The 18,441-nt window shown below is 34.8% G+C and overlaps 1 protein-coding gene across 26 annotated transcripts in view; it reads right to left on the reverse strand.

The window, feature by feature from the left end:
- DLG1 (discs large MAGUK scaffold protein 1) overlaps positions 1-18,441 on the reverse strand; it is a 270,363-nt gene that overhangs the window by 20,281 nt on the left and 231,641 nt on the right. For 8 of the 26 annotated variants that reach the window (XM_080656699.1, XM_080656674.1, XM_080656675.1 and 5 more), the window contains 4 exons: positions 14,766-14,835; positions 10,647-10,746; positions 2,376-2,417; positions 1,316-1,351 (listed from right to left, as the gene is read on the reverse strand). In XM_080656699.1, the coding sequence (XP_080512825.1) occupies positions 1,316-1,351; positions 2,376-2,417; positions 10,647-10,746; positions 14,766-14,835 (248 nt within the window). Of the gene's footprint in view, positions 1-1,315; positions 1,352-2,375; positions 2,418-9,939; positions 9,974-10,646; positions 10,747-14,765; positions 14,836-18,441 lie in introns of all 26 variants that reach the window. The other 18 variants (XM_080656680.1, XM_080656697.1, XM_080656690.1 and 15 more) reach the window with 8 other exon arrangements.

An 18,441-nucleotide genomic window follows, 5' to 3' on the forward strand; every position in this document is an offset into this window, starting at 1 on the left:
CATTAATACTTTGATGAGTTCTACATATGTGTATATTAGGTAATTTCCAGCTATTAAGAATATGCAGCTATTTTAGTCCCGTCAGTTATAACATTTAATAGAATACATACATATTTTTATAATTACAACTATTTTACAATAAAAATTTTAAAAAAATATTTTATTGATTTTCTTACAGAGAGGAAGGGAGAGGGATAGAGTGTTAGAAACATTGATGAGAGAGAAACATCAATCAGCTGCCTCCTGCACACCCCCTTCTGGGGATGTGCCCGCAACCAAGGTACATGCCCTTGACCAGAATCGAAAACCTGGGACCCTTCAGTCCACAGGCCAACGCTCTATCCAGAGCCAAACCAGTTAGGGCACAATAAAAATTTTTTTAATGCAGAGGTAAAACTACTGTCACTATTTCACTGATAAAAATTCATTTATTCAATTAAAAAAAATTACATTTAAAGCTAAAAAAAAAAAAGCTTCTACATAAAACTAAATCCGTTCCTTCAAACAAAATAAATCACACAGTAAAGGAGATAAAGTATATTTTGCTTTTATCTTAAAAGAATTTTAGAAGTTAAATCCTCTAACATTAATTAAAGGTTTAGAGCTTTAAAAAGTTTAGAAATCATAACTCAATGAAAAGAACTAAAAAAAGAGTTAACAATTTCAGGAGTTCTTAACACACACACACACACACACACACACACACACACACACACAAATGTGTAGAAAACAAATAGGAAGGGCTGTTAATTCAAGTGGTTCCATGAAAGCAATCAATATTGGATAATGTATTAAAAGATTTTTTTCCTGGATTAGCACAATTCTTTTAACAACCTTTTCACTAAATTTGTCAATGGTTGATATTATATGTATGCAGCTGTAGATCTTTTAAATTTACATATTGGCATAAATATTTTTTCTACTTTAAAAGTGTATTTCATTGTTCTAAGTTTATTACCATAATATATAAAATACACATTTACAAGCTGCTTTTTAAAGTACTGTATGTAAAACATGGTTTACATATTAGCAAAAACATGCAATTTGAATAATCCACACCTAATAATTCATGCAAATGATGAGACAGTATATACTTTCATTACCTCTTTTTAGTCTAGAAAGCTACTCAACTACTCTATGGTGAATTATGATTATAATAAAATGCTAAAATATATAAAATCACATTCCCATACCAAAAAAGGAAAATTATTAAGTAACTATTATGCAGAAAAAAATAACCAATCAAATGAGTGAGGATTAAAAGTATATATTGTCAACATGAGAAATAGTAGGAACTGATATTAACAGGATGGACCTTTTGAGCAGCCATACTCATCTGTAATCAAGATTACTTTCATATTAGAGAGCAGTAAAAAAAAAAGTTAGAAAAGCATTTTAATTTTTAAGGTGCTAGAACTGACAATATTCATGTACTCTCCCCTCCTCCCATGCCCAGATCTGTTTAAAACCTTCACATGCTTATAGAGTTCACTTAATAATGTACAGTAGACCCTTGAACAACTTGGGGGTTAGGGATGCTGAGTACCCACAAAGCTGAAAATCTGCACATAACTTTTGACTCCTAGTAGCCTACTATTTACTGGAAGTCTTACCGATAACATAAAGTTGATTAGCACATATTTTGTATGTTATGTGTATTATATACTGTAAGAATACTTACAGTAAAGTAACTAGAGAAAAGGAAATGCTAAGAAAATCTTAAAAAAATACAATTATGGTATTTATTGAAAAAAATCTACATATAAGTGAACCTGTGCAGTTCAAACCCATGCTGTTCAAGGGTCAACTGTAATACCCAGAATGTAACACAAAACACCAAAAATAAAATCAGTATTATAGTCTGAGCAACTGCTGAAAAATTTTCCTCCATATCTATATTCACCAAAGGCTGGTAATAAACAATAATTTGACCCAGACCAATACTGGTGACACAATAAAAAAGGAAATAAAGCCAGTTATAATTTAGCATTACTGAAAAATAATTTTAATGCTCATATTAAAACAAAATAAGTACTAAAGAAAATGGGCAAAATGTAAGTTTACCCCTCATTTAACTAGATGTTTACTCCTTTTAAAGATATACACACATACACACATATATGTACTATGTTCACAAATAGCACTCTTTGTAAAAAAGATTTCAGTATTTTATTAAAATTTTGGAAAGTAACTTCTATACATAAATTTTTTTTCTATAATTTTTTCAAGTTTTCTGAATTTTAGTTGTCTCTCACTGATTTTAAAAGATTAAGTATTTAATTTTCAGTTTTTAGAACACATCACTAAAGGAAAAAAATGCCAAAGAATATATATTACTTGAGATTACAAAAGAACAAGTAACTTAAAACACTTACGGTAACTACTTTCACTATCGCTGGCATTAGAAGTTACATGCTCTGAAATTGCAGGATAATGAAAAAAATAAAGAAAACAGTGTCATGAGTTTTAAAAAAGTAAATTATAAATATGAACATAAGGTGACATTACAAAATATTGATATATACCACATACCTAATAAATTTTTAAAAAGCATTTTTTATTTTTTTTGAAACGTTTAATTTTTTCAAGTAAATAAATATGAATTAGCAAGAAAAAAAAAAAAACCTCCTTAAGGACAATGCCCATTTTTGTACAACACAGTTTATGAACAAAGAGGTCAGAGTGATCCTAAATTAGTTCAACTGTACACATAAAACCCCCAAAGAGAAAATGGCACCAATTAATTTAGTTTATGAAACAGTAACGACTGACAAAGGAGACAAGTTATATTTGAGCAAACAGATGCCCATTTTCATGGAGATGTCTCAAAAAATAAATGATCTTGCTTTTAGTTCAGTTTTCTTGTTCCTGAAAAAAAAATTAAAGTCCATGATCCTGAGATCATACAGATGAAGCATTTTAGATGTCATAGATTCAGATGCTCCAATAAAAGTCAAGTGGAAGGGAATTCTAGAAGGTGGGACTGTTTTCGAAAATAGATTAATATTTCTGTGAAACTCTACTTTGATGAAATTGACAATGCCTGCTTAAAACAAAAAAGATAAAAGCAAATACGCTTTTATCAGTTGCATATTGCCAGGTCCCTCCTGAAAGTGACCCCATTTCATAACTTGATTATTCAGTAAACACCAGGTACTCTTCTTATGTAAATGTAATCTCAGATGTCCTCTCAATAAATATTTCCCTTGAATAAAAAAGTAATTTTATTTCTAAAAACCAAAACCCAAAAATTCCCCAGGCAAAACAGTAGATAAGGAAAAAAATTCAGGAGAAATTATCTGTTGTACTATACCACCCACAGAGTCTCCTAAAGTCAAGTAGCACTATTGAAAACTTCAGAGAATGGTAGAACTTAAGATTTCAGATAAACAGTTCTTGAATTGTTGTTATAGTAAAAAATAAGTACGTTATTCTAACCTGCAAAGATAAAACTTCCTTAATTGTGATTATGTATATTTTAAATAAAGCAGAAACATTAAAAATAATTTATAACAAGAACATGTAAAACTGTAGTTTTTAAAAGTTTATACTTAAAATTTCTTCCCATATTACCACACGGACTTTAAAACAATTATTTTCAATCATCCTATATAATAAAGAGGTAATATGCAAATTGACCATCACTTCAACACACAAGATGGCCATCCCCATGTGACACAGGATGGCCACCACAAGATGGCCACCACAAGATGGCCAGCAGAGGAAGGCAGTTGGGAGAGACCAGGCCTGCAAGAGAGGGCAGTTGGGGGCAATCAGGAGTGCAGGGAGGGCAGTTAGGGGCGACCAGGTCGGCAGGGGAGGGCAGTTGGGGGGGGACCCAGGACTGCAGGGGAGGGCAGTTGGGGGAGACCAGGCCAGCAGAGGAGAGCAGTTAGGGGCAACCAGGCTGGCAAGGGAGGGCAGTTAGGGGTGACCAAACCAGCAGGAAAGGGCAGTTGGGGGCGACCAGGCCTGCAGGGGAGGACAGTTAGGGGTGACCAGGCCGGGAGGGGAGGGCAGTTAGGGGCAATCAGGCCAGCAGGGGAGGATAGTTGGGGGCGACCAGGCTGGCAGGGCAGTTAGGGGCGACCAGGATGGCAAAGGAGGGCAGTTAGGTGTGACCAGGCCAGCAGGGGAGGACAGTTAGGGGTGACCAGGCCTGCAGGGGAGGGCAGTTGGGGGCGACCAGGCCAGCAGGGGAGGGCAGTTAGGGGCGACCAGGCTGGCAAGGGAGGGCAGTTAAGCGTGACCGGGCCAGCAGGGGAGGGCAGTTGGGGGCGACCAGGCCTGCAGGGGAGGACAGTTAGGGGCAGCCAGGTTGGCAGGGGAGGGCAGTTAGGGGTGACCAGGCCAGCAGGGGAGCAGTTATGTGTTGATCAGGCTGGCAGGGGAGTGGTTAGGGGGTGATCAGGCTGGCAGTCAGAAGCGGTTATGGGCAATCAGGCAGGTAGGCAGGCGAGCGGTTGGGAGCCAGCAGTCCTGGATTGTGAGAGGGCAGTCGGACATCCTTTGAGGGGTCCCAGATTGGAGAGCGTGCAGGCTGGGCTGAGGGACAACCCCCCCCACCCCCGTGCACGAATTTCATGCACCGGGCCTCGAGTATATAATAAAAGGCTAATATGCAAATGGAACGACCGGTTACTATCACGTGCACTGACCACCAGGGGGCAGATGGTCAACGCAGGAGCTCAGCCAGAAGCCAGGCTCATGGCTGGCGAGTGCAGTGGCAGGAGCCTCTCCTGCCTCCGCTGAAGCGCTAAGGATGTCCAACTGATGTCCATGGGGAGTGGGCCTAAGCAGTCAGTCAGACATCCTCTGAGGGCTCCCGGACTGTGAGAGGCGAGGGCTCCTGAACTGTGAGAGGGTGCAGGTCAGGCTGAGGCCCCTTTTCCCCCCTGCCGAGTGCATGATTTTCATACACCAGGCCTCTAGTTCTTGTATAATATTTTATTGGACTGATCAGTCATGATTTACCTTACTACTTATTACTTAGACATTTTAGTTTGCTTTAAACTGTTTTCCACAAACATAAACAATTATTATAAATGCCTCCATTTATATAGCCTTTTATCTTTTGTCCTATTTCCTTAACATTCTTCAGTCCCAGAAGTAGGAATGCAAAAAAAAAAAAAAAAAGTTCTCAAATTTATATTAGGATTGATATTACACTCTGCAATCTCTAATATGTAAAGAAACATTAGTTACTGCAATGGAATAAAAGGAGGGGGAGAGTAAGTGGGAGTATAGGAGAAATAATACTAACCATGAGTTGATAATAATAGAAGCCGGGTGAAAAAGAATACCCTGGGTTTATTTTATTATTATTCTACTATTGAATATGTCTGACATGTGAAATAATAAAAAATTAAAGTTACTACAATCTTCTATCTTTTCTGGGGATTTCTCCTATTCATCTTGAGTTAGTTTTCTAAGATTACCAATATCTTGCTACTCAAAGTATGGCCCATGGAAAAGCACAATCATTGATTGAAGTTTATTAAAAAGGTAAAATGCTTTTTTTCCTGATAATTAAAACTAATATTTTCCAAGGCACTTCATCAAAGATGTTCAAATATCCAATAAACATATATAAATGTGTTTGCATTTTTACTTCACAGGGAAATGCAAATTAAAACCACAGTGAATACCTTTACCATCTACCAGAATGGCTAAAATGAAAAACAAAAACAAAACAGGCCAAGCACGGAGAAGGCTAGGCAGCACCTGGAACTCATAGACTAGGGGTGGGTATATTGGTACAGCCACTTTGGAAAGCTACTTGGCAGTGCCTACTAAAGCTGAACATACATATATCTATGACCTAGCAATTCCTTTCCTAGTTATTTCCCCAACAGAAAAACACATATATATGCTCACCAAGAGACATGTACAAAGCAACAATATTCAAAATAGCCCTAAATGTTTATTTAGAAGTCTGAAACTATAGTTATGTATTTTACTTTTTTCACTTATATTTGAACATTTTTCCATGTCATTGTGTTTTTTTTTAAAATTAATTCCTGATTGTTGAAAGTACTACATGTCCCCCCCTCCCCTTGCAGGCCTTCACCACCCTATTGTCTGTGTTCATGGGTTATAAATATATGCATACAAGTTCTTTGGTTGATCTCTTCCCATCCACCCACCTTCCCTCTGTGATTTGACAGTTGGTTCCATGCTTCTGTGTCTCTGGATCTATTTTGCTCATCAGTTTATTTTGTTCATTAGATTCCACATATGAGTGAGATCATATGATACTTGTCTTTCTCTGACTGGCTTATTTCACTTAGCATAATACTCTCCAGGTCCCTCCATGCTGTCTCAAAGGGTAAGAGATCCTTCTTTTTTACTGCTGCATAGTATTCCATCGTGTAAATGTACCACAGCTTTTTTATCCACTCATCTACTGATAGGCATTTGAGCTGTTTCCAGATCTTAGCTATTCATGTCATTATGTCTGAATATGATTTTCAATGGTTATATAATATCATAAAGTATGGATAACTTCATTAACCACTCCTTAATTGTAAGACATTCTAAGATGATTTCAACTTTTGAGGGCTGTAATTTCTAAATAATATTAAGCACCCTGACATATAAACCTTATCTCCATATCTGATTACATTCTTAGGATAAATTCCTTGAAGGGGAATTATTGTAGGTCAAAAGATATGCTTTTCCAGAAAGGTTGTACCAATTTACACTCCCAATAATAATATGTTAAAAGTAGTCATTCTATAGAACCCTCTCCATCACTGAATTGTCCTAAAAGAAAAGTCTACCAAGGTAATCAGTAAAACGTCATTTTGTTTATTGCTTACTAGAAACACTAAACATTTTTATATGCTCATTTCATTTGTTTATCTTTTGAGCACTCTTTTCGTATCTTTTGTCCAGTTTTCTAATGGAGAGTTAGTCTGTTTCTTTTCATGTTAGAAATGTATAGTATAAGGGTATTATCCCTTTGACATGGTATAAATATATTCTTCAAGTTTTTATTTTTATTTTGTTTATGGTATTTGATGAGCATAATAATTTCAAATCTCTTTAACCAAGTCTCACCTTTCTATCAAACATTTCTTCATAAGAATGCATCATGTCTTTTCTCTTTGTGCTCTTGAAATACTACACATCACCAATCTCAAGTAATTCTAGTACTATTATACTTATTCCAAGCACAAATGAAAATAAGTCTGGTTCTGGCATCTAAGAACTCTGCACAAACCTGCTTAATAAGTCTTTAAAATGAGAAGGAAAGAGATATAATGGAAAACTTGTGTGCCTAACAGAGGAAGTTTTTGAGGTGCTCCACAAAATAAAAAGATATAAAAATTGAGCTGCGTACAAGAGATAGGTACAAACCTTGTTTGAAATGGCATGTCATAACTTCACTTCTGAGCACCTTTTATAGTCCTTCCTGAACTATATTTCTTTTGGCCACTGTTAAAGGAAATCTTACCCAGTTTTTTCCTCCTGAACTTTTTCAAAATTGCCTTCTTAAAGCATAAAATCTGCACAAGTTTCTATTTCTAGCTCTCCACAAGCTATGATGACTTAGTTGCATTCTCTCAGATTTCCATCATTCTCTAATTAGTTCTGTTAGTCAAAATTAGGTTTTGAAAGACAGTTTCTCTCATTATTTCATATTCTACTGCCAACAGGGCAAATCAATAATTTATTTGATTCTTTTTTTCATAGAATCACTAAATTCATGTCTATGAAAAGTATTCTAGGGTATCACTTTTGTTTCTCTCTCTGCTCTTCAATGAAATATCCTCAAATTTTCCAGAAATTGTGTGAAGTTACATGCAAATGTACATTTTCCTTGATGTTCAGTGTTATTTTACACCTCTTCAACAGGATTGTATCTCTGGAATAATTTATCCTTCGATTCTTAGTCCCTTTGTGAGTCCGGTTCCAACAAGACTTGATGAGTACCTAATATGAGGTCACATTTATTTTCTTGTATTAAAATCTCACAGGATTTTTCTTAGTTTATTCCATGTGTTATGACTTTTTGATAACCGAGGCCACAAATGTCCTTGATACATGCCCTTTCCCAGCATTTTCTACTGCACAATAATAGGCAACTTGCCAACTGCTAGTCATCTATGTAAAAACCTCCATCATATCCAGTATTAGAATCTTACTGATATGTTTCTATTTCCTTCAACATTTTCCAAATAAAATCTTGATCTGATCATTAAATTACTGGGTGGATACTTTCTTTCAGTTTCTGGGAGATGAAGCACAGAAACCTACCATTCAAAGGATCTTAAGTCATTGTGCAGAAAAATTTAAATTCTTTTCTAAATGACATTGGTATTCAGTTGCCATTTTTTATTTGTTGCTCTTCCCAAGTACCAATCCTCAATTAAAATGAAAGATAAAATTATGATTTGGTCAAGATGTAATTATCATCCATCATAACAATATCAATATGGGAACTAAATTCTTCCTTAAATTCCTTTTTAAATGAGCTTTCCTTAGGTCTCCAATGACTCAACAGATAATAAAAATCTGTGGGTACTTATGCTGATTCATACCATCTCTAAAACATGTTATCATTCTCAAAATAAATTCTATACCATTAAAAATATGTGGAGCCCAGGGCACATACCTAGGTTGCAGGTTTGATCCCCAGCCCTGGTTGGGGCACATACACATGCAAGAGGCAACCAACTGATGTTTCTCTCTCTCTCAAAAAAAAAAAAAAAAAATTATGGAAATATTTTCCACTTTTGAAGATTTCACAAGGGTACCATAGTGATAGTAATTCGTGGGTTCTTGCCAAATCCTAAAGAGGCACATGCAAAAATAATAAAGAGGAGGGGCAAAACAAAGGTATGTCTACAGTCTGTGTGTCTAATAAAAATAATTACATATAAAGCATACTGCCTTCAGTCTAATACAATCTTTTAATTATTAAGGTTGAAATAAAAGTCAAGTTCCTATAGTTTAGATTAAAATACCAGTATAGTTAGGGTAAATCAGGAAAAATTATGAAATTTAATGATTATTAATGTAGAACTTAGAAAGTTGAAAGATACTGGTTATATCCTTAATAATCAATGAATTATAAAAAAAGAAGTTTTTTTAAATGCTTAATAATACAAAGGAAAAGAATTATCTAGAAAAAAATTTTAGCCTAAAAGGTTACTTCTATGAGTCACTGTCACCTAAAAATAACTTAATATTTGATAAAATTTCACATTTGATCAATTTGAAAACACCCACATTTAAAATTGATTGCTTAAATGACTTGTTTCATTTATTTATTCCAACATTTATTGAATAACTCCTATATATCATACTCTGTACCAAGCTTTATATGAAGACTAAGTTCTAGCTAGAAAATTAAACAAGAAAAACAAAAAACAGAGACAACATCATGGTTAAATGAAAAAAAAAAAGTATTTCTTATAATTCTTTTCATAAATTACAACCTCCTTAAAAAAGACATGTAAATTTCCCTCTACAAAGACTGCTATTTGAACTTGAGGTCCACAATTCTTCTCTAACATTTATCTATTGTGTTTTATAGTTTCACATTATAGCAATGCTTTTCTAAAATCAAAGTGATTTTAAATTGTTTTTTAAAAAAGGGTGATATAAAACTGTAAGGAAGATTATTTTCTATATTCTAATAATGAGGGCAGGTAGCACTATTTTTAAAAATGTTAAAAAGTTTTTATATTTAAAAAATGTAAATATTGAGTTTTTCAAATGACTGAAAAATGGAGTATTAGAAAAACAAAAGATGTGTATTATAGAAATAAAAATCCCAAGCATTTTATTAACATGAAAGCCTAAAAGCAATCTAAATCATACACCTCCTCATGCCAGAAAGGCACTACCATGATTCTCAAAATGTATCTGAAAAAGGTAGGTCTGTAGATGGAGGTTAAAAAATAACTTGGGAGTATTTTGATCACTTACTCAGGCCTTTTGATCCCATGTCGTCAGGGATCTCCTGTAGAGAGTAGTTCCCAGAGAGCAAGCAATAAAAAGATAATCAAAGAAAATAGTTGTCAGTAATGCATAAAATTGGTGCTACAATAAGAGACAGTTCCAAGACCATTACAGGTGCATATCTTATAGAGCATTTTTGTAGATTTCTGAAAGCTTGAAATAAGCTAGCAGTTAAATGTAATCTACTAAAAGAATTAAAGTTCTATCTTAGAGCAGTAAAGTTTGAGACTATTACTTGCTATTTTAAAAGTAAAATCCAGACTGTCTACATATGAAGAAGAAATAGGATAAAATGGAATGATTTCAGAAGATCTATTTATCAAAGATTGGCAATACCATACTTAGAAATCACTAAGTAGCTTCCCAGGTATCCATGTTTTTCCACTAACACGTTCTTTGAGAGTATATTATTTATTGTAAGAATCCTTACATCAAATAATACTATTTTAAATGTTCAGCTTAAAAATACTGTTTATTTTAAATTAAGAATTCCTACAGTACCAGAAAAATTAAGATTGGTATACAAATTAATTTACGCCTGATAAATTGCCCCTGGTTAAGACAATTAGTAACCTGTTGCAGCTCTTGAAACTGTCTCCATGGTAACAACCAACTGCAGGGCAGTAGGTCCCTCTACATTTATTTTCAGTTGACCACTGGATCCACATACTTACGGTCAGCATCACTTGTTTCCTGCTCACTCTGGTCCTTGTTCTTGTAGAAGGGGAATTTTCGGGAAAAGAGGTTCTTTTTACGCTTGTCATTGAATGACTGCTGAAGAAGAGAAGGAGGGGCAAAACAAAGGGATGTCTACTGTCTGTGTGTACAAAGGCCCAGCCAGCCTAGCAGCTCTGTGGAAGCTGACTCTTGTGACCACAGTGTGCAGTTTATATATGAATTTTACTTAATTCACATATAAAGTGAATTTCTAATTTTGTATTAACTCCTCTAATTCTAATGTTTTATAACAGAAAATATTGAAAAATTTAAAGAGTGTAATGCAGTAATAGCTAAAAATAAGGAATATTTGCTACTTGATAAAATTGAAAAGAGTAAATCAGGTTAGATACTACTATGGTACAGACCAAGCTAACATCTATTCATATCAATAAATATTTTTCTAGATTGCCAGGAGCTAGGTGCTCTATAGCAAAAGTTATTTCAAATGATTCCTCTAGCTATTCAAATATTTTTTAATGCATTAGGTAATAACTTCCATTTTCCCTTTGCTCAAGCACATTTCCCCTCCTTTTTCTTTTTTTTTTTTTTTAGTGTGGCTCCAACAAACAAAAACCTCTATTTAAAAAGAAAACCAGAACAATTGAGAAAGTTGCCAGTGTTGAGTATTTAAAAAATAGTTCTATCTATCTATCTATCTATCTATCTATCTATCTATCTATCTATCTATCCTTGAAGAGAAAAAAGATAACCAAATGATTTTGGCATTAGTCAGAAAATAGGAAGAACACTAAGAGGGCTCTATCAAGGCCAAAGAGTCCAACAAAAGTCTCATCAATGCTATCTAACCAAGGAAGAAGAGTTAGGATTGTTTTAGCCAACATGAGTGCTATCCTAACTGATTCCTTTGTCTTTAAGCTTTACTATACATATCTATTTTAAAAAGTATGCATAAATAATATAGAACCAGATTCAATTCACCGGCACCATCAGTCCTGAATAGACAATAAAAAGTTTGGTGCCAGTAAGAGCCAAATAGACAATTGAGATTTGAATAGTTTATACGTAATTGCTATAAGGAAGATGAACAACTGCTTTGATGTTCCTTATTGCACAGATATTGAAAACAATTTTATCCATTCTTAAATGTTCCATTTGTGCATTCATAGATTTAAAAAAATATATTTTTATTGATTTCAGAGAGAAAGGGAGAGGGAGGGAGAGAAAGAAACATCAATGATGATAGAGAATCATCAATCGGTTGCTTCCTGCACACCCTCTGCTGGGGATTGAGCCAGCAATCCTGGCATGTGCCCTGACCGGGCAGGAATTGAACCAGGACCTTTTGTCCTGGTTCATGTGTCAATGCTCAATCACTGAGCCACACCAGCAGGGCTGTGCATTCATAGATTTAAAAAAATATGCGGCAGAAGGAAAGATGAGCCTATTAAAGAGGAATAGTTTATTTTGTAATTTCTGTCATAGGCACACATGTCTTGAAGGAAATGACCTTACATACAATTGACACTTGGAATTATTATTATACTTTTTGAGGTGGGATCAATATAAAGAATAAAAATTTTGTTCTGATTTTTCCTGAGTTTATCCACATTAAAAGATGCTATCATTATTTTGAAGTGTATTGACACCAGGCAGTATGTTTTCAGCATGCCTATATTTTTAAGCATAAGAAGCCAGGTGATTACGGGTCTGAAATAGATTAAAGTGACTTTTAGCTCAAATTCTATTACTTCAAAGACTTCATTTTGATAAGAATCTTTACAAAAACAAGGTTAAACTTTTTTACCTTTTCATATCAATAATTCAGTATTAATAATTTCATAGTTCACAGTCAAGCAGATTGACTTGATTTCAATCTTAAAATTTGAAGCCTCTAATACCTCTAAGTGGAAGCTGAAAATTAAGTTGAGTAAAAAATAAAGAACTCTGGGCTTATAATTTATAAACTGTCAAGTAGCATTATTTGAATAAAAATCTTTGAATCCAAATTTTAGAAAAGAGAAAGAGAAGAAAAAAAGTTTTAATAGAGAAAGATTTATGGTAATGTAATTTCAGGGAAGGACTAAATCTTTTTGTTCATGACAATCATTGCTTTTGAATTTAGTAATAATTTTTATATCTGATAAAACTAATTTTTATATCTGATAAAACTAATCCTCCTACTGCATCTATAGTGGTCAGAGTCAGTTTCACAGCAAACAACCGAAAGAAACATGAAGTTTAAAATGTTTTGATTTTTGATATCTTGCCGTTAGCCAGAATGAGATATCATAAAGATATCATAATATGGGATAGAAAGAAATGCATGTTAGTTAAGAAATGGATTAATTGTATTGCATTTAACATCCTCCAGGTGAAAAATTTATGAAAGTAAAAACAGCACAAGCAAACAACAGAAAAATGTGAAGGGAAAACACAAAGCTAGAGAAACCATACTATTTCCAGTTTCTCTATATTTCCTATACAAAATACTGTTTAATTACTTATTATTATTAATGCTACATTGCAAGAGAGACAGAGTGTAATAAATATTAGAACTGAAAAATATCACAAATTCATGATACATATATTAAATATCTAAATATATTATCTCCATATGTAGTATCTCAAAATAGTTCAATGAATGTTAAAAATATTAATGAGAAACTGAAATGTTATAAGTCTGTAGTGGAAATAAAAGTCCATAAACCATGTAAGGAAAGAAAAAGAAGAACTTAGAATGGGAAATGGTGTTACAGAAAGAAATGCAGTTCTGTATCAATGGCAAGCGTATTTTTACCCCACTCAGTATCATGCATACTTTTGGTGCTGTGTTAGAACACAGTGACTGTGCATAAAGTTGGTTACAGTCAACAAACAAGACTAAGATTTAAATATGTCGTTAATTCAGTTAACTTCTTACAGTATAAAAGAAAAGTTACAACATGCAACCTCTTTTTAAATACATTGACAGTGTATTTTACTAAATTATTTTAAAAGACATATATAAAATAAGCACAAAAAACACTGTATAGATTTCAAATTCTGAGCATTTACTTGAAATTTTTTTCCTCCAAAAAATTCTATTTTAAATATTGCCTCAGGTCACACTATATAATTTTGTATTTTCTGAAAACTACAAGTTAATTTTAATGGAATTTATCATTCCTAAAATAATTGAATACATTATGCAACTTACTCAGATTTAATTTCTTTAGTCAAGGATCATATTTCTTTTAAATTTTAAAGCTTTAAGTTTGAGTGCTTAGTTATATCAGAAATGTACAGAAAGTAGGGTTAATTTATTTGCTGAATTTTACATTCCTTTGAAATACGATCAAAAGATGTATAAAACTTCAGCTTTAGATTAAAAAATCCTACAAAACAGAAAACATTGCTACAAATAGTATTTTCAATACATTTTGAAATTCAGCTTTCATCAGCCTTTTTGCTAAAATATTCTATTGCAGTAATTATAAACATAGTACAGGACAAAGCCTGTAAGATCTTTTTCATCTATTGACAGCCATTTTAAGCAACACTTAAAGTAAATAAAAACAAAAACATGTCTAAAATACGTATAAAAGAATTTTGATATATTTTTTGACCATCTACAAACTCCTCCTCTTGACTGTCTCTTTATTTTCTCAAAATAAAAATTCATATTAGGAATAGAGAGGAGAACAAGAAAATTTCTTTGAATTTACTCAAAATCCCCCCCAAAATAGACATTATGATTTCATTAATAATTTTTGGGAGGACTATTTTTTCAGCAGATTTATTAACTATCATGATTAATTTTGGTAACACAAGTTTCTAAGTGAACATGTGAATGAAGACTAAATTAATTTCACTAATAAAAATAACCTTGACCAAAAATTATGTTAAGAAAAAAATAAAATCAGTTTTAATTTGAAAAAGTCTGTGAAATGGGTGCTTTAATTTAAATAAATTACTTGAATATCTACTATTGTAAAGCAACATGGCCAGAGCTGTTGATAGTAATTTTCATGGCAAAATCCTCACTTTAAATAATGTAGCTCAAACAAGAATGATAAAAAGGTCTATTATCCTCAATTATTAATTTCTAGAAATAAGAGATTGCATATACTCACCCCTTTGTCTCCTCTTGTTTTAGAATTAAATTTCACTGTTTTTAATCGGGCTCGTTCTTTCTTCTCAACCCTGTCAAAGTAGCCAATATTATTTTTTAGGTAGACCAAATATATCTAAGGGTCTAACTACAATTCATCAGAACTGATACCTCAATACAGGGCATCTTTATATTCTAAAACCTTAGGAAGCCATCTAGGTTTGCATCCCAAAATTAATTAGAATTTCTAAAAAATAAAATACAAGACTTATTTTATTATTTAAAAAATATTTGTGAAGTATCAAAATACAGTATATATATGTGTACTTATATATGCACTCAATTCCATTAATTGTACTGAAATTATTATAAGACAAGACTTCAAAGTTTAGCAATTTTCCAGGTATTATGTTTTTTTCTTTTTGTTTAAACATTAGTTTAGCATGGAACACATATGCTAAAAATTAAGCATGTGAAGAGGAGGGGAATGAGGTGGACTGGACAAAATTAACCAAAGAACATATATACATAGCCCAGTGGTCGGCAAACTGTGACTCGTGAGCCACATGGGGCTCTTTGGCCTCTTGAGTGTGGCTCTTCCACAAAATACCACGGCCTGGGCGAGTCTATTTTGAAGAAGTGGTGTTAGAAGAAGTTTAAAAAATTTGGCTCTCAAAAGAAATTTCAATCGTTGTACTGTTGGTATGTGGCTCTGTTGACTAATGAGTTTGCCAACCACTGACAGAGCCCATGGACACAGACTATAATGTGATGAAGACCTGAGACGAGGAAGAGCAAAAGGGAGGAAAATGGGGGACATCTGTAATCGTTTCAACAATACTATCTAATAAAAGAGTAATACGCAAATTAACCATCACTCGGCTACACCCACAAGCCACGCCCACCAGCCAATCAGGAGTATGCAAATCAACCCAACCAAGATGGCTGCGGCCACGGAGAGAGCAGGAGGCTTGGGTTTCCCCGGCGATGGAGGAAGCCAAGCTTTCCGCACACCCTAGCCACCCCAGGCCTCCACTCAAGGCTACAAAGTTTCAATTATAGAAGATAAATCCCAACAGAAATGGCTGCCGCCACGGAGCAAGCATGGCTCCGATCAAGGCTACAAAGTTTCAATTATAGAAGATAAATAAATCCCAGATACCAGGGCCTCCTCTTGGGTCGCCGGGGGGCGTGGTCAGCCTGCAAACCACCACAGGCCTCTCACCCAGGCCGCCCCATGCCCCAAGGGAACCCCCACTTTGATCCGGGACACCCTTCAGGGCAAACCAGCTGGCTCCCACCCGTGCACCAGGCCTCTATCCTATCTAATAAAAGAGTAATATGCAAATTGACCGTCACTCCAACACACAAGATGGCTGCCCCTATGTGGTCAAAGATCCTGCCCCCATGTGGACACAAGATGGCCACCACAAGATGGCCAGCAGGGGAGGGCAGTTGGGAGGGACCAGGCCTGCAAGGGAGGGCAGTTGGGGGTGATCAAGTCTGCAGCGGAGGGCCGTTAGGGGTGACTAGGCCAGCAGAGGAGGGAATTTGGGGGCAACCGGGCCTGCAGGGAGGGGCAGTTGGGGGGGACCAGGCCTGTAGGGGAGGGCAGTTAGGGGCAAACAGGCTGGCAGGGGAGCAGTTAGGCATCAATCAGGCTGGTAGGGGAGTGGTTAGGGGGTGATCAGGCTGGCAGGCAGAAGCGGTTAGGGGCAATCAGGAAGGCAGGCCGGCGAGCAGTTGGGAGCCAGCAGTCCTGGATTGTGAGAGGGATCCCAGATTGGAGAGGGTGCAGGCTGGGCTGAGGGACACACCCCCCATGCACGAATTTCGTGCACCGGGCCTCTAGTAAAAAATATTAACCATGAAAGAGAGAAAGCAAATGGGGCAAAATGTCAATAATTGATGAAAGTAGGTGCAAGATATGTGGTTGTTCCTTGTACTATTCTTGCATTTCTCTTGTGCTTATTTCTCTGTAGCTCTGAAAATTTTAAAAATAAGGTAAGAAATAGAAAAACTAAGTTTTAACTCCAATGACATTTTTGCATAAATACCTAAATTAACCAAGTATAGTGTACAAAACAGTTTTAAAGTATCTCTGGAGGGATAAACAAGAACTAGTAACCTTAGCTATTCCTATGAAAGTGAAATGGCCGCCTGGGGTTAAGAGGGAGTTGGTATAGCTTTTAGATCTTTAGAATTTTGAACCTTGTTAAAGTGTTACCTATTCAAAAGAAGCAAGCAAACAAAAATATAACAAATGTTTTAAATAGATTGTAATACCAATATGCATTTTGCAAAATTTCATGTAAATTAACCTTTTATAAATCCTTGATATCAGCATAGCAATTATGTTGGTATATAGCAGAAAAACCTACCAAAACAGTCTATGAATGAATTCATTTTCTATATTTTTTCTTTATTATGTAGCAATATAGTTTTTACTGTGGGACAGTAAAAGAAGAACCTTAGTAGTCACAGATTTTTAAAAAATGCTCATCCGAGGATGTTTTTATTAATTTTTAGAGAGAGAGGAGGGGAGAGAGAGAAAGATCCACTGGTTGCCTTGTACCAATGCTCCAATTAACTGAACACCTGGCCAGGGCAGCAGTCATAGATTTAAAACTTGTGATTTTTACTATTCCCAGAGCAATCCTCAGGGTTCGTGACATGAATAATGAATTTATAATTTTGCCTAGACACTTACTGAGGGCACTGCAAACTAACATTTAGTGAGTGAACATTTACAACTCAAAATGGCTTCATCTTCTAATCATTATCTCGTTCACTTAATAGTTGAGTGACTTAAATTTTGTTTATTTGTAAATACTGTTCCTGAAAGAAAGCTATTTGTAGAGATCTCAAGATATGTCTTACTTCGCTTTGGTTTTAAAAATAAACCTTATAGAATTTTTAGACAAAATGAAAAAAATCTCTTTCCACCAGTCAGCTGTGTTACTAACTTCTTTCAGTAAAGCCTTATGAGATATGAAGAGCCAAGGGATAAAACAATTTTTCTGAACTCTGACCTTAATATATAAGATGTGAGGTTTCTTATTGACCTAATAAGGCACAGAGTAAGCATTTTTGAATTTAAAGAAGACTATATTATATTTCAGGTAAAAAATTATGCTGAGGGCTACACTGCTAAAAGAGGAGTTGCCACCAAATATAAAATCTAAGTAAATAGTTGCTAACTATATAGCCAGCAACAGTCATAAATCCTGAAACTATAACTACATATTTCTGTAATATTTTAATATTTCTACTCTTCAACTTCTACACACACACACACACACACACACACACACACACGTATCACACATAGAGGCCTAGTATATGTATATGATTTGGCATATTTATCAATTATAGAGACTCAACAAAATAAGTATAAATCCAACTTATTAACAAGAAAAATACAAGTTGTTACATCATAAGCCTGACCTGAAGTGAATGAACTATCTATATAATGACCATAACGACTGGTTGCTATGATGCCCACTGTGGCCAGCGAACTGGCCCAATCAGGTACATGTCTTCTTTTTTCCCCACTGACCCAAGAACTCTCTATGTGGTTCGCTGAGGCTGATCCCTGGCCAGCAATGCAGCTTTACTTATTCCTCTGCTCAAACCTGCTCTTTTTCATTCTTCCCAGTTACTGTTCTCAAAAGTATCCTTTAATAAGTACTGCCACT

Source organism: Plecotus auritus (assembly GCF_963455305.1).
Source record: "Plecotus auritus genome assembly, chromosome: 2".
Lineage (NCBI taxonomy): Eukaryota > Metazoa > Chordata > Mammalia > Chiroptera > Vespertilionidae > Plecotus > Plecotus auritus.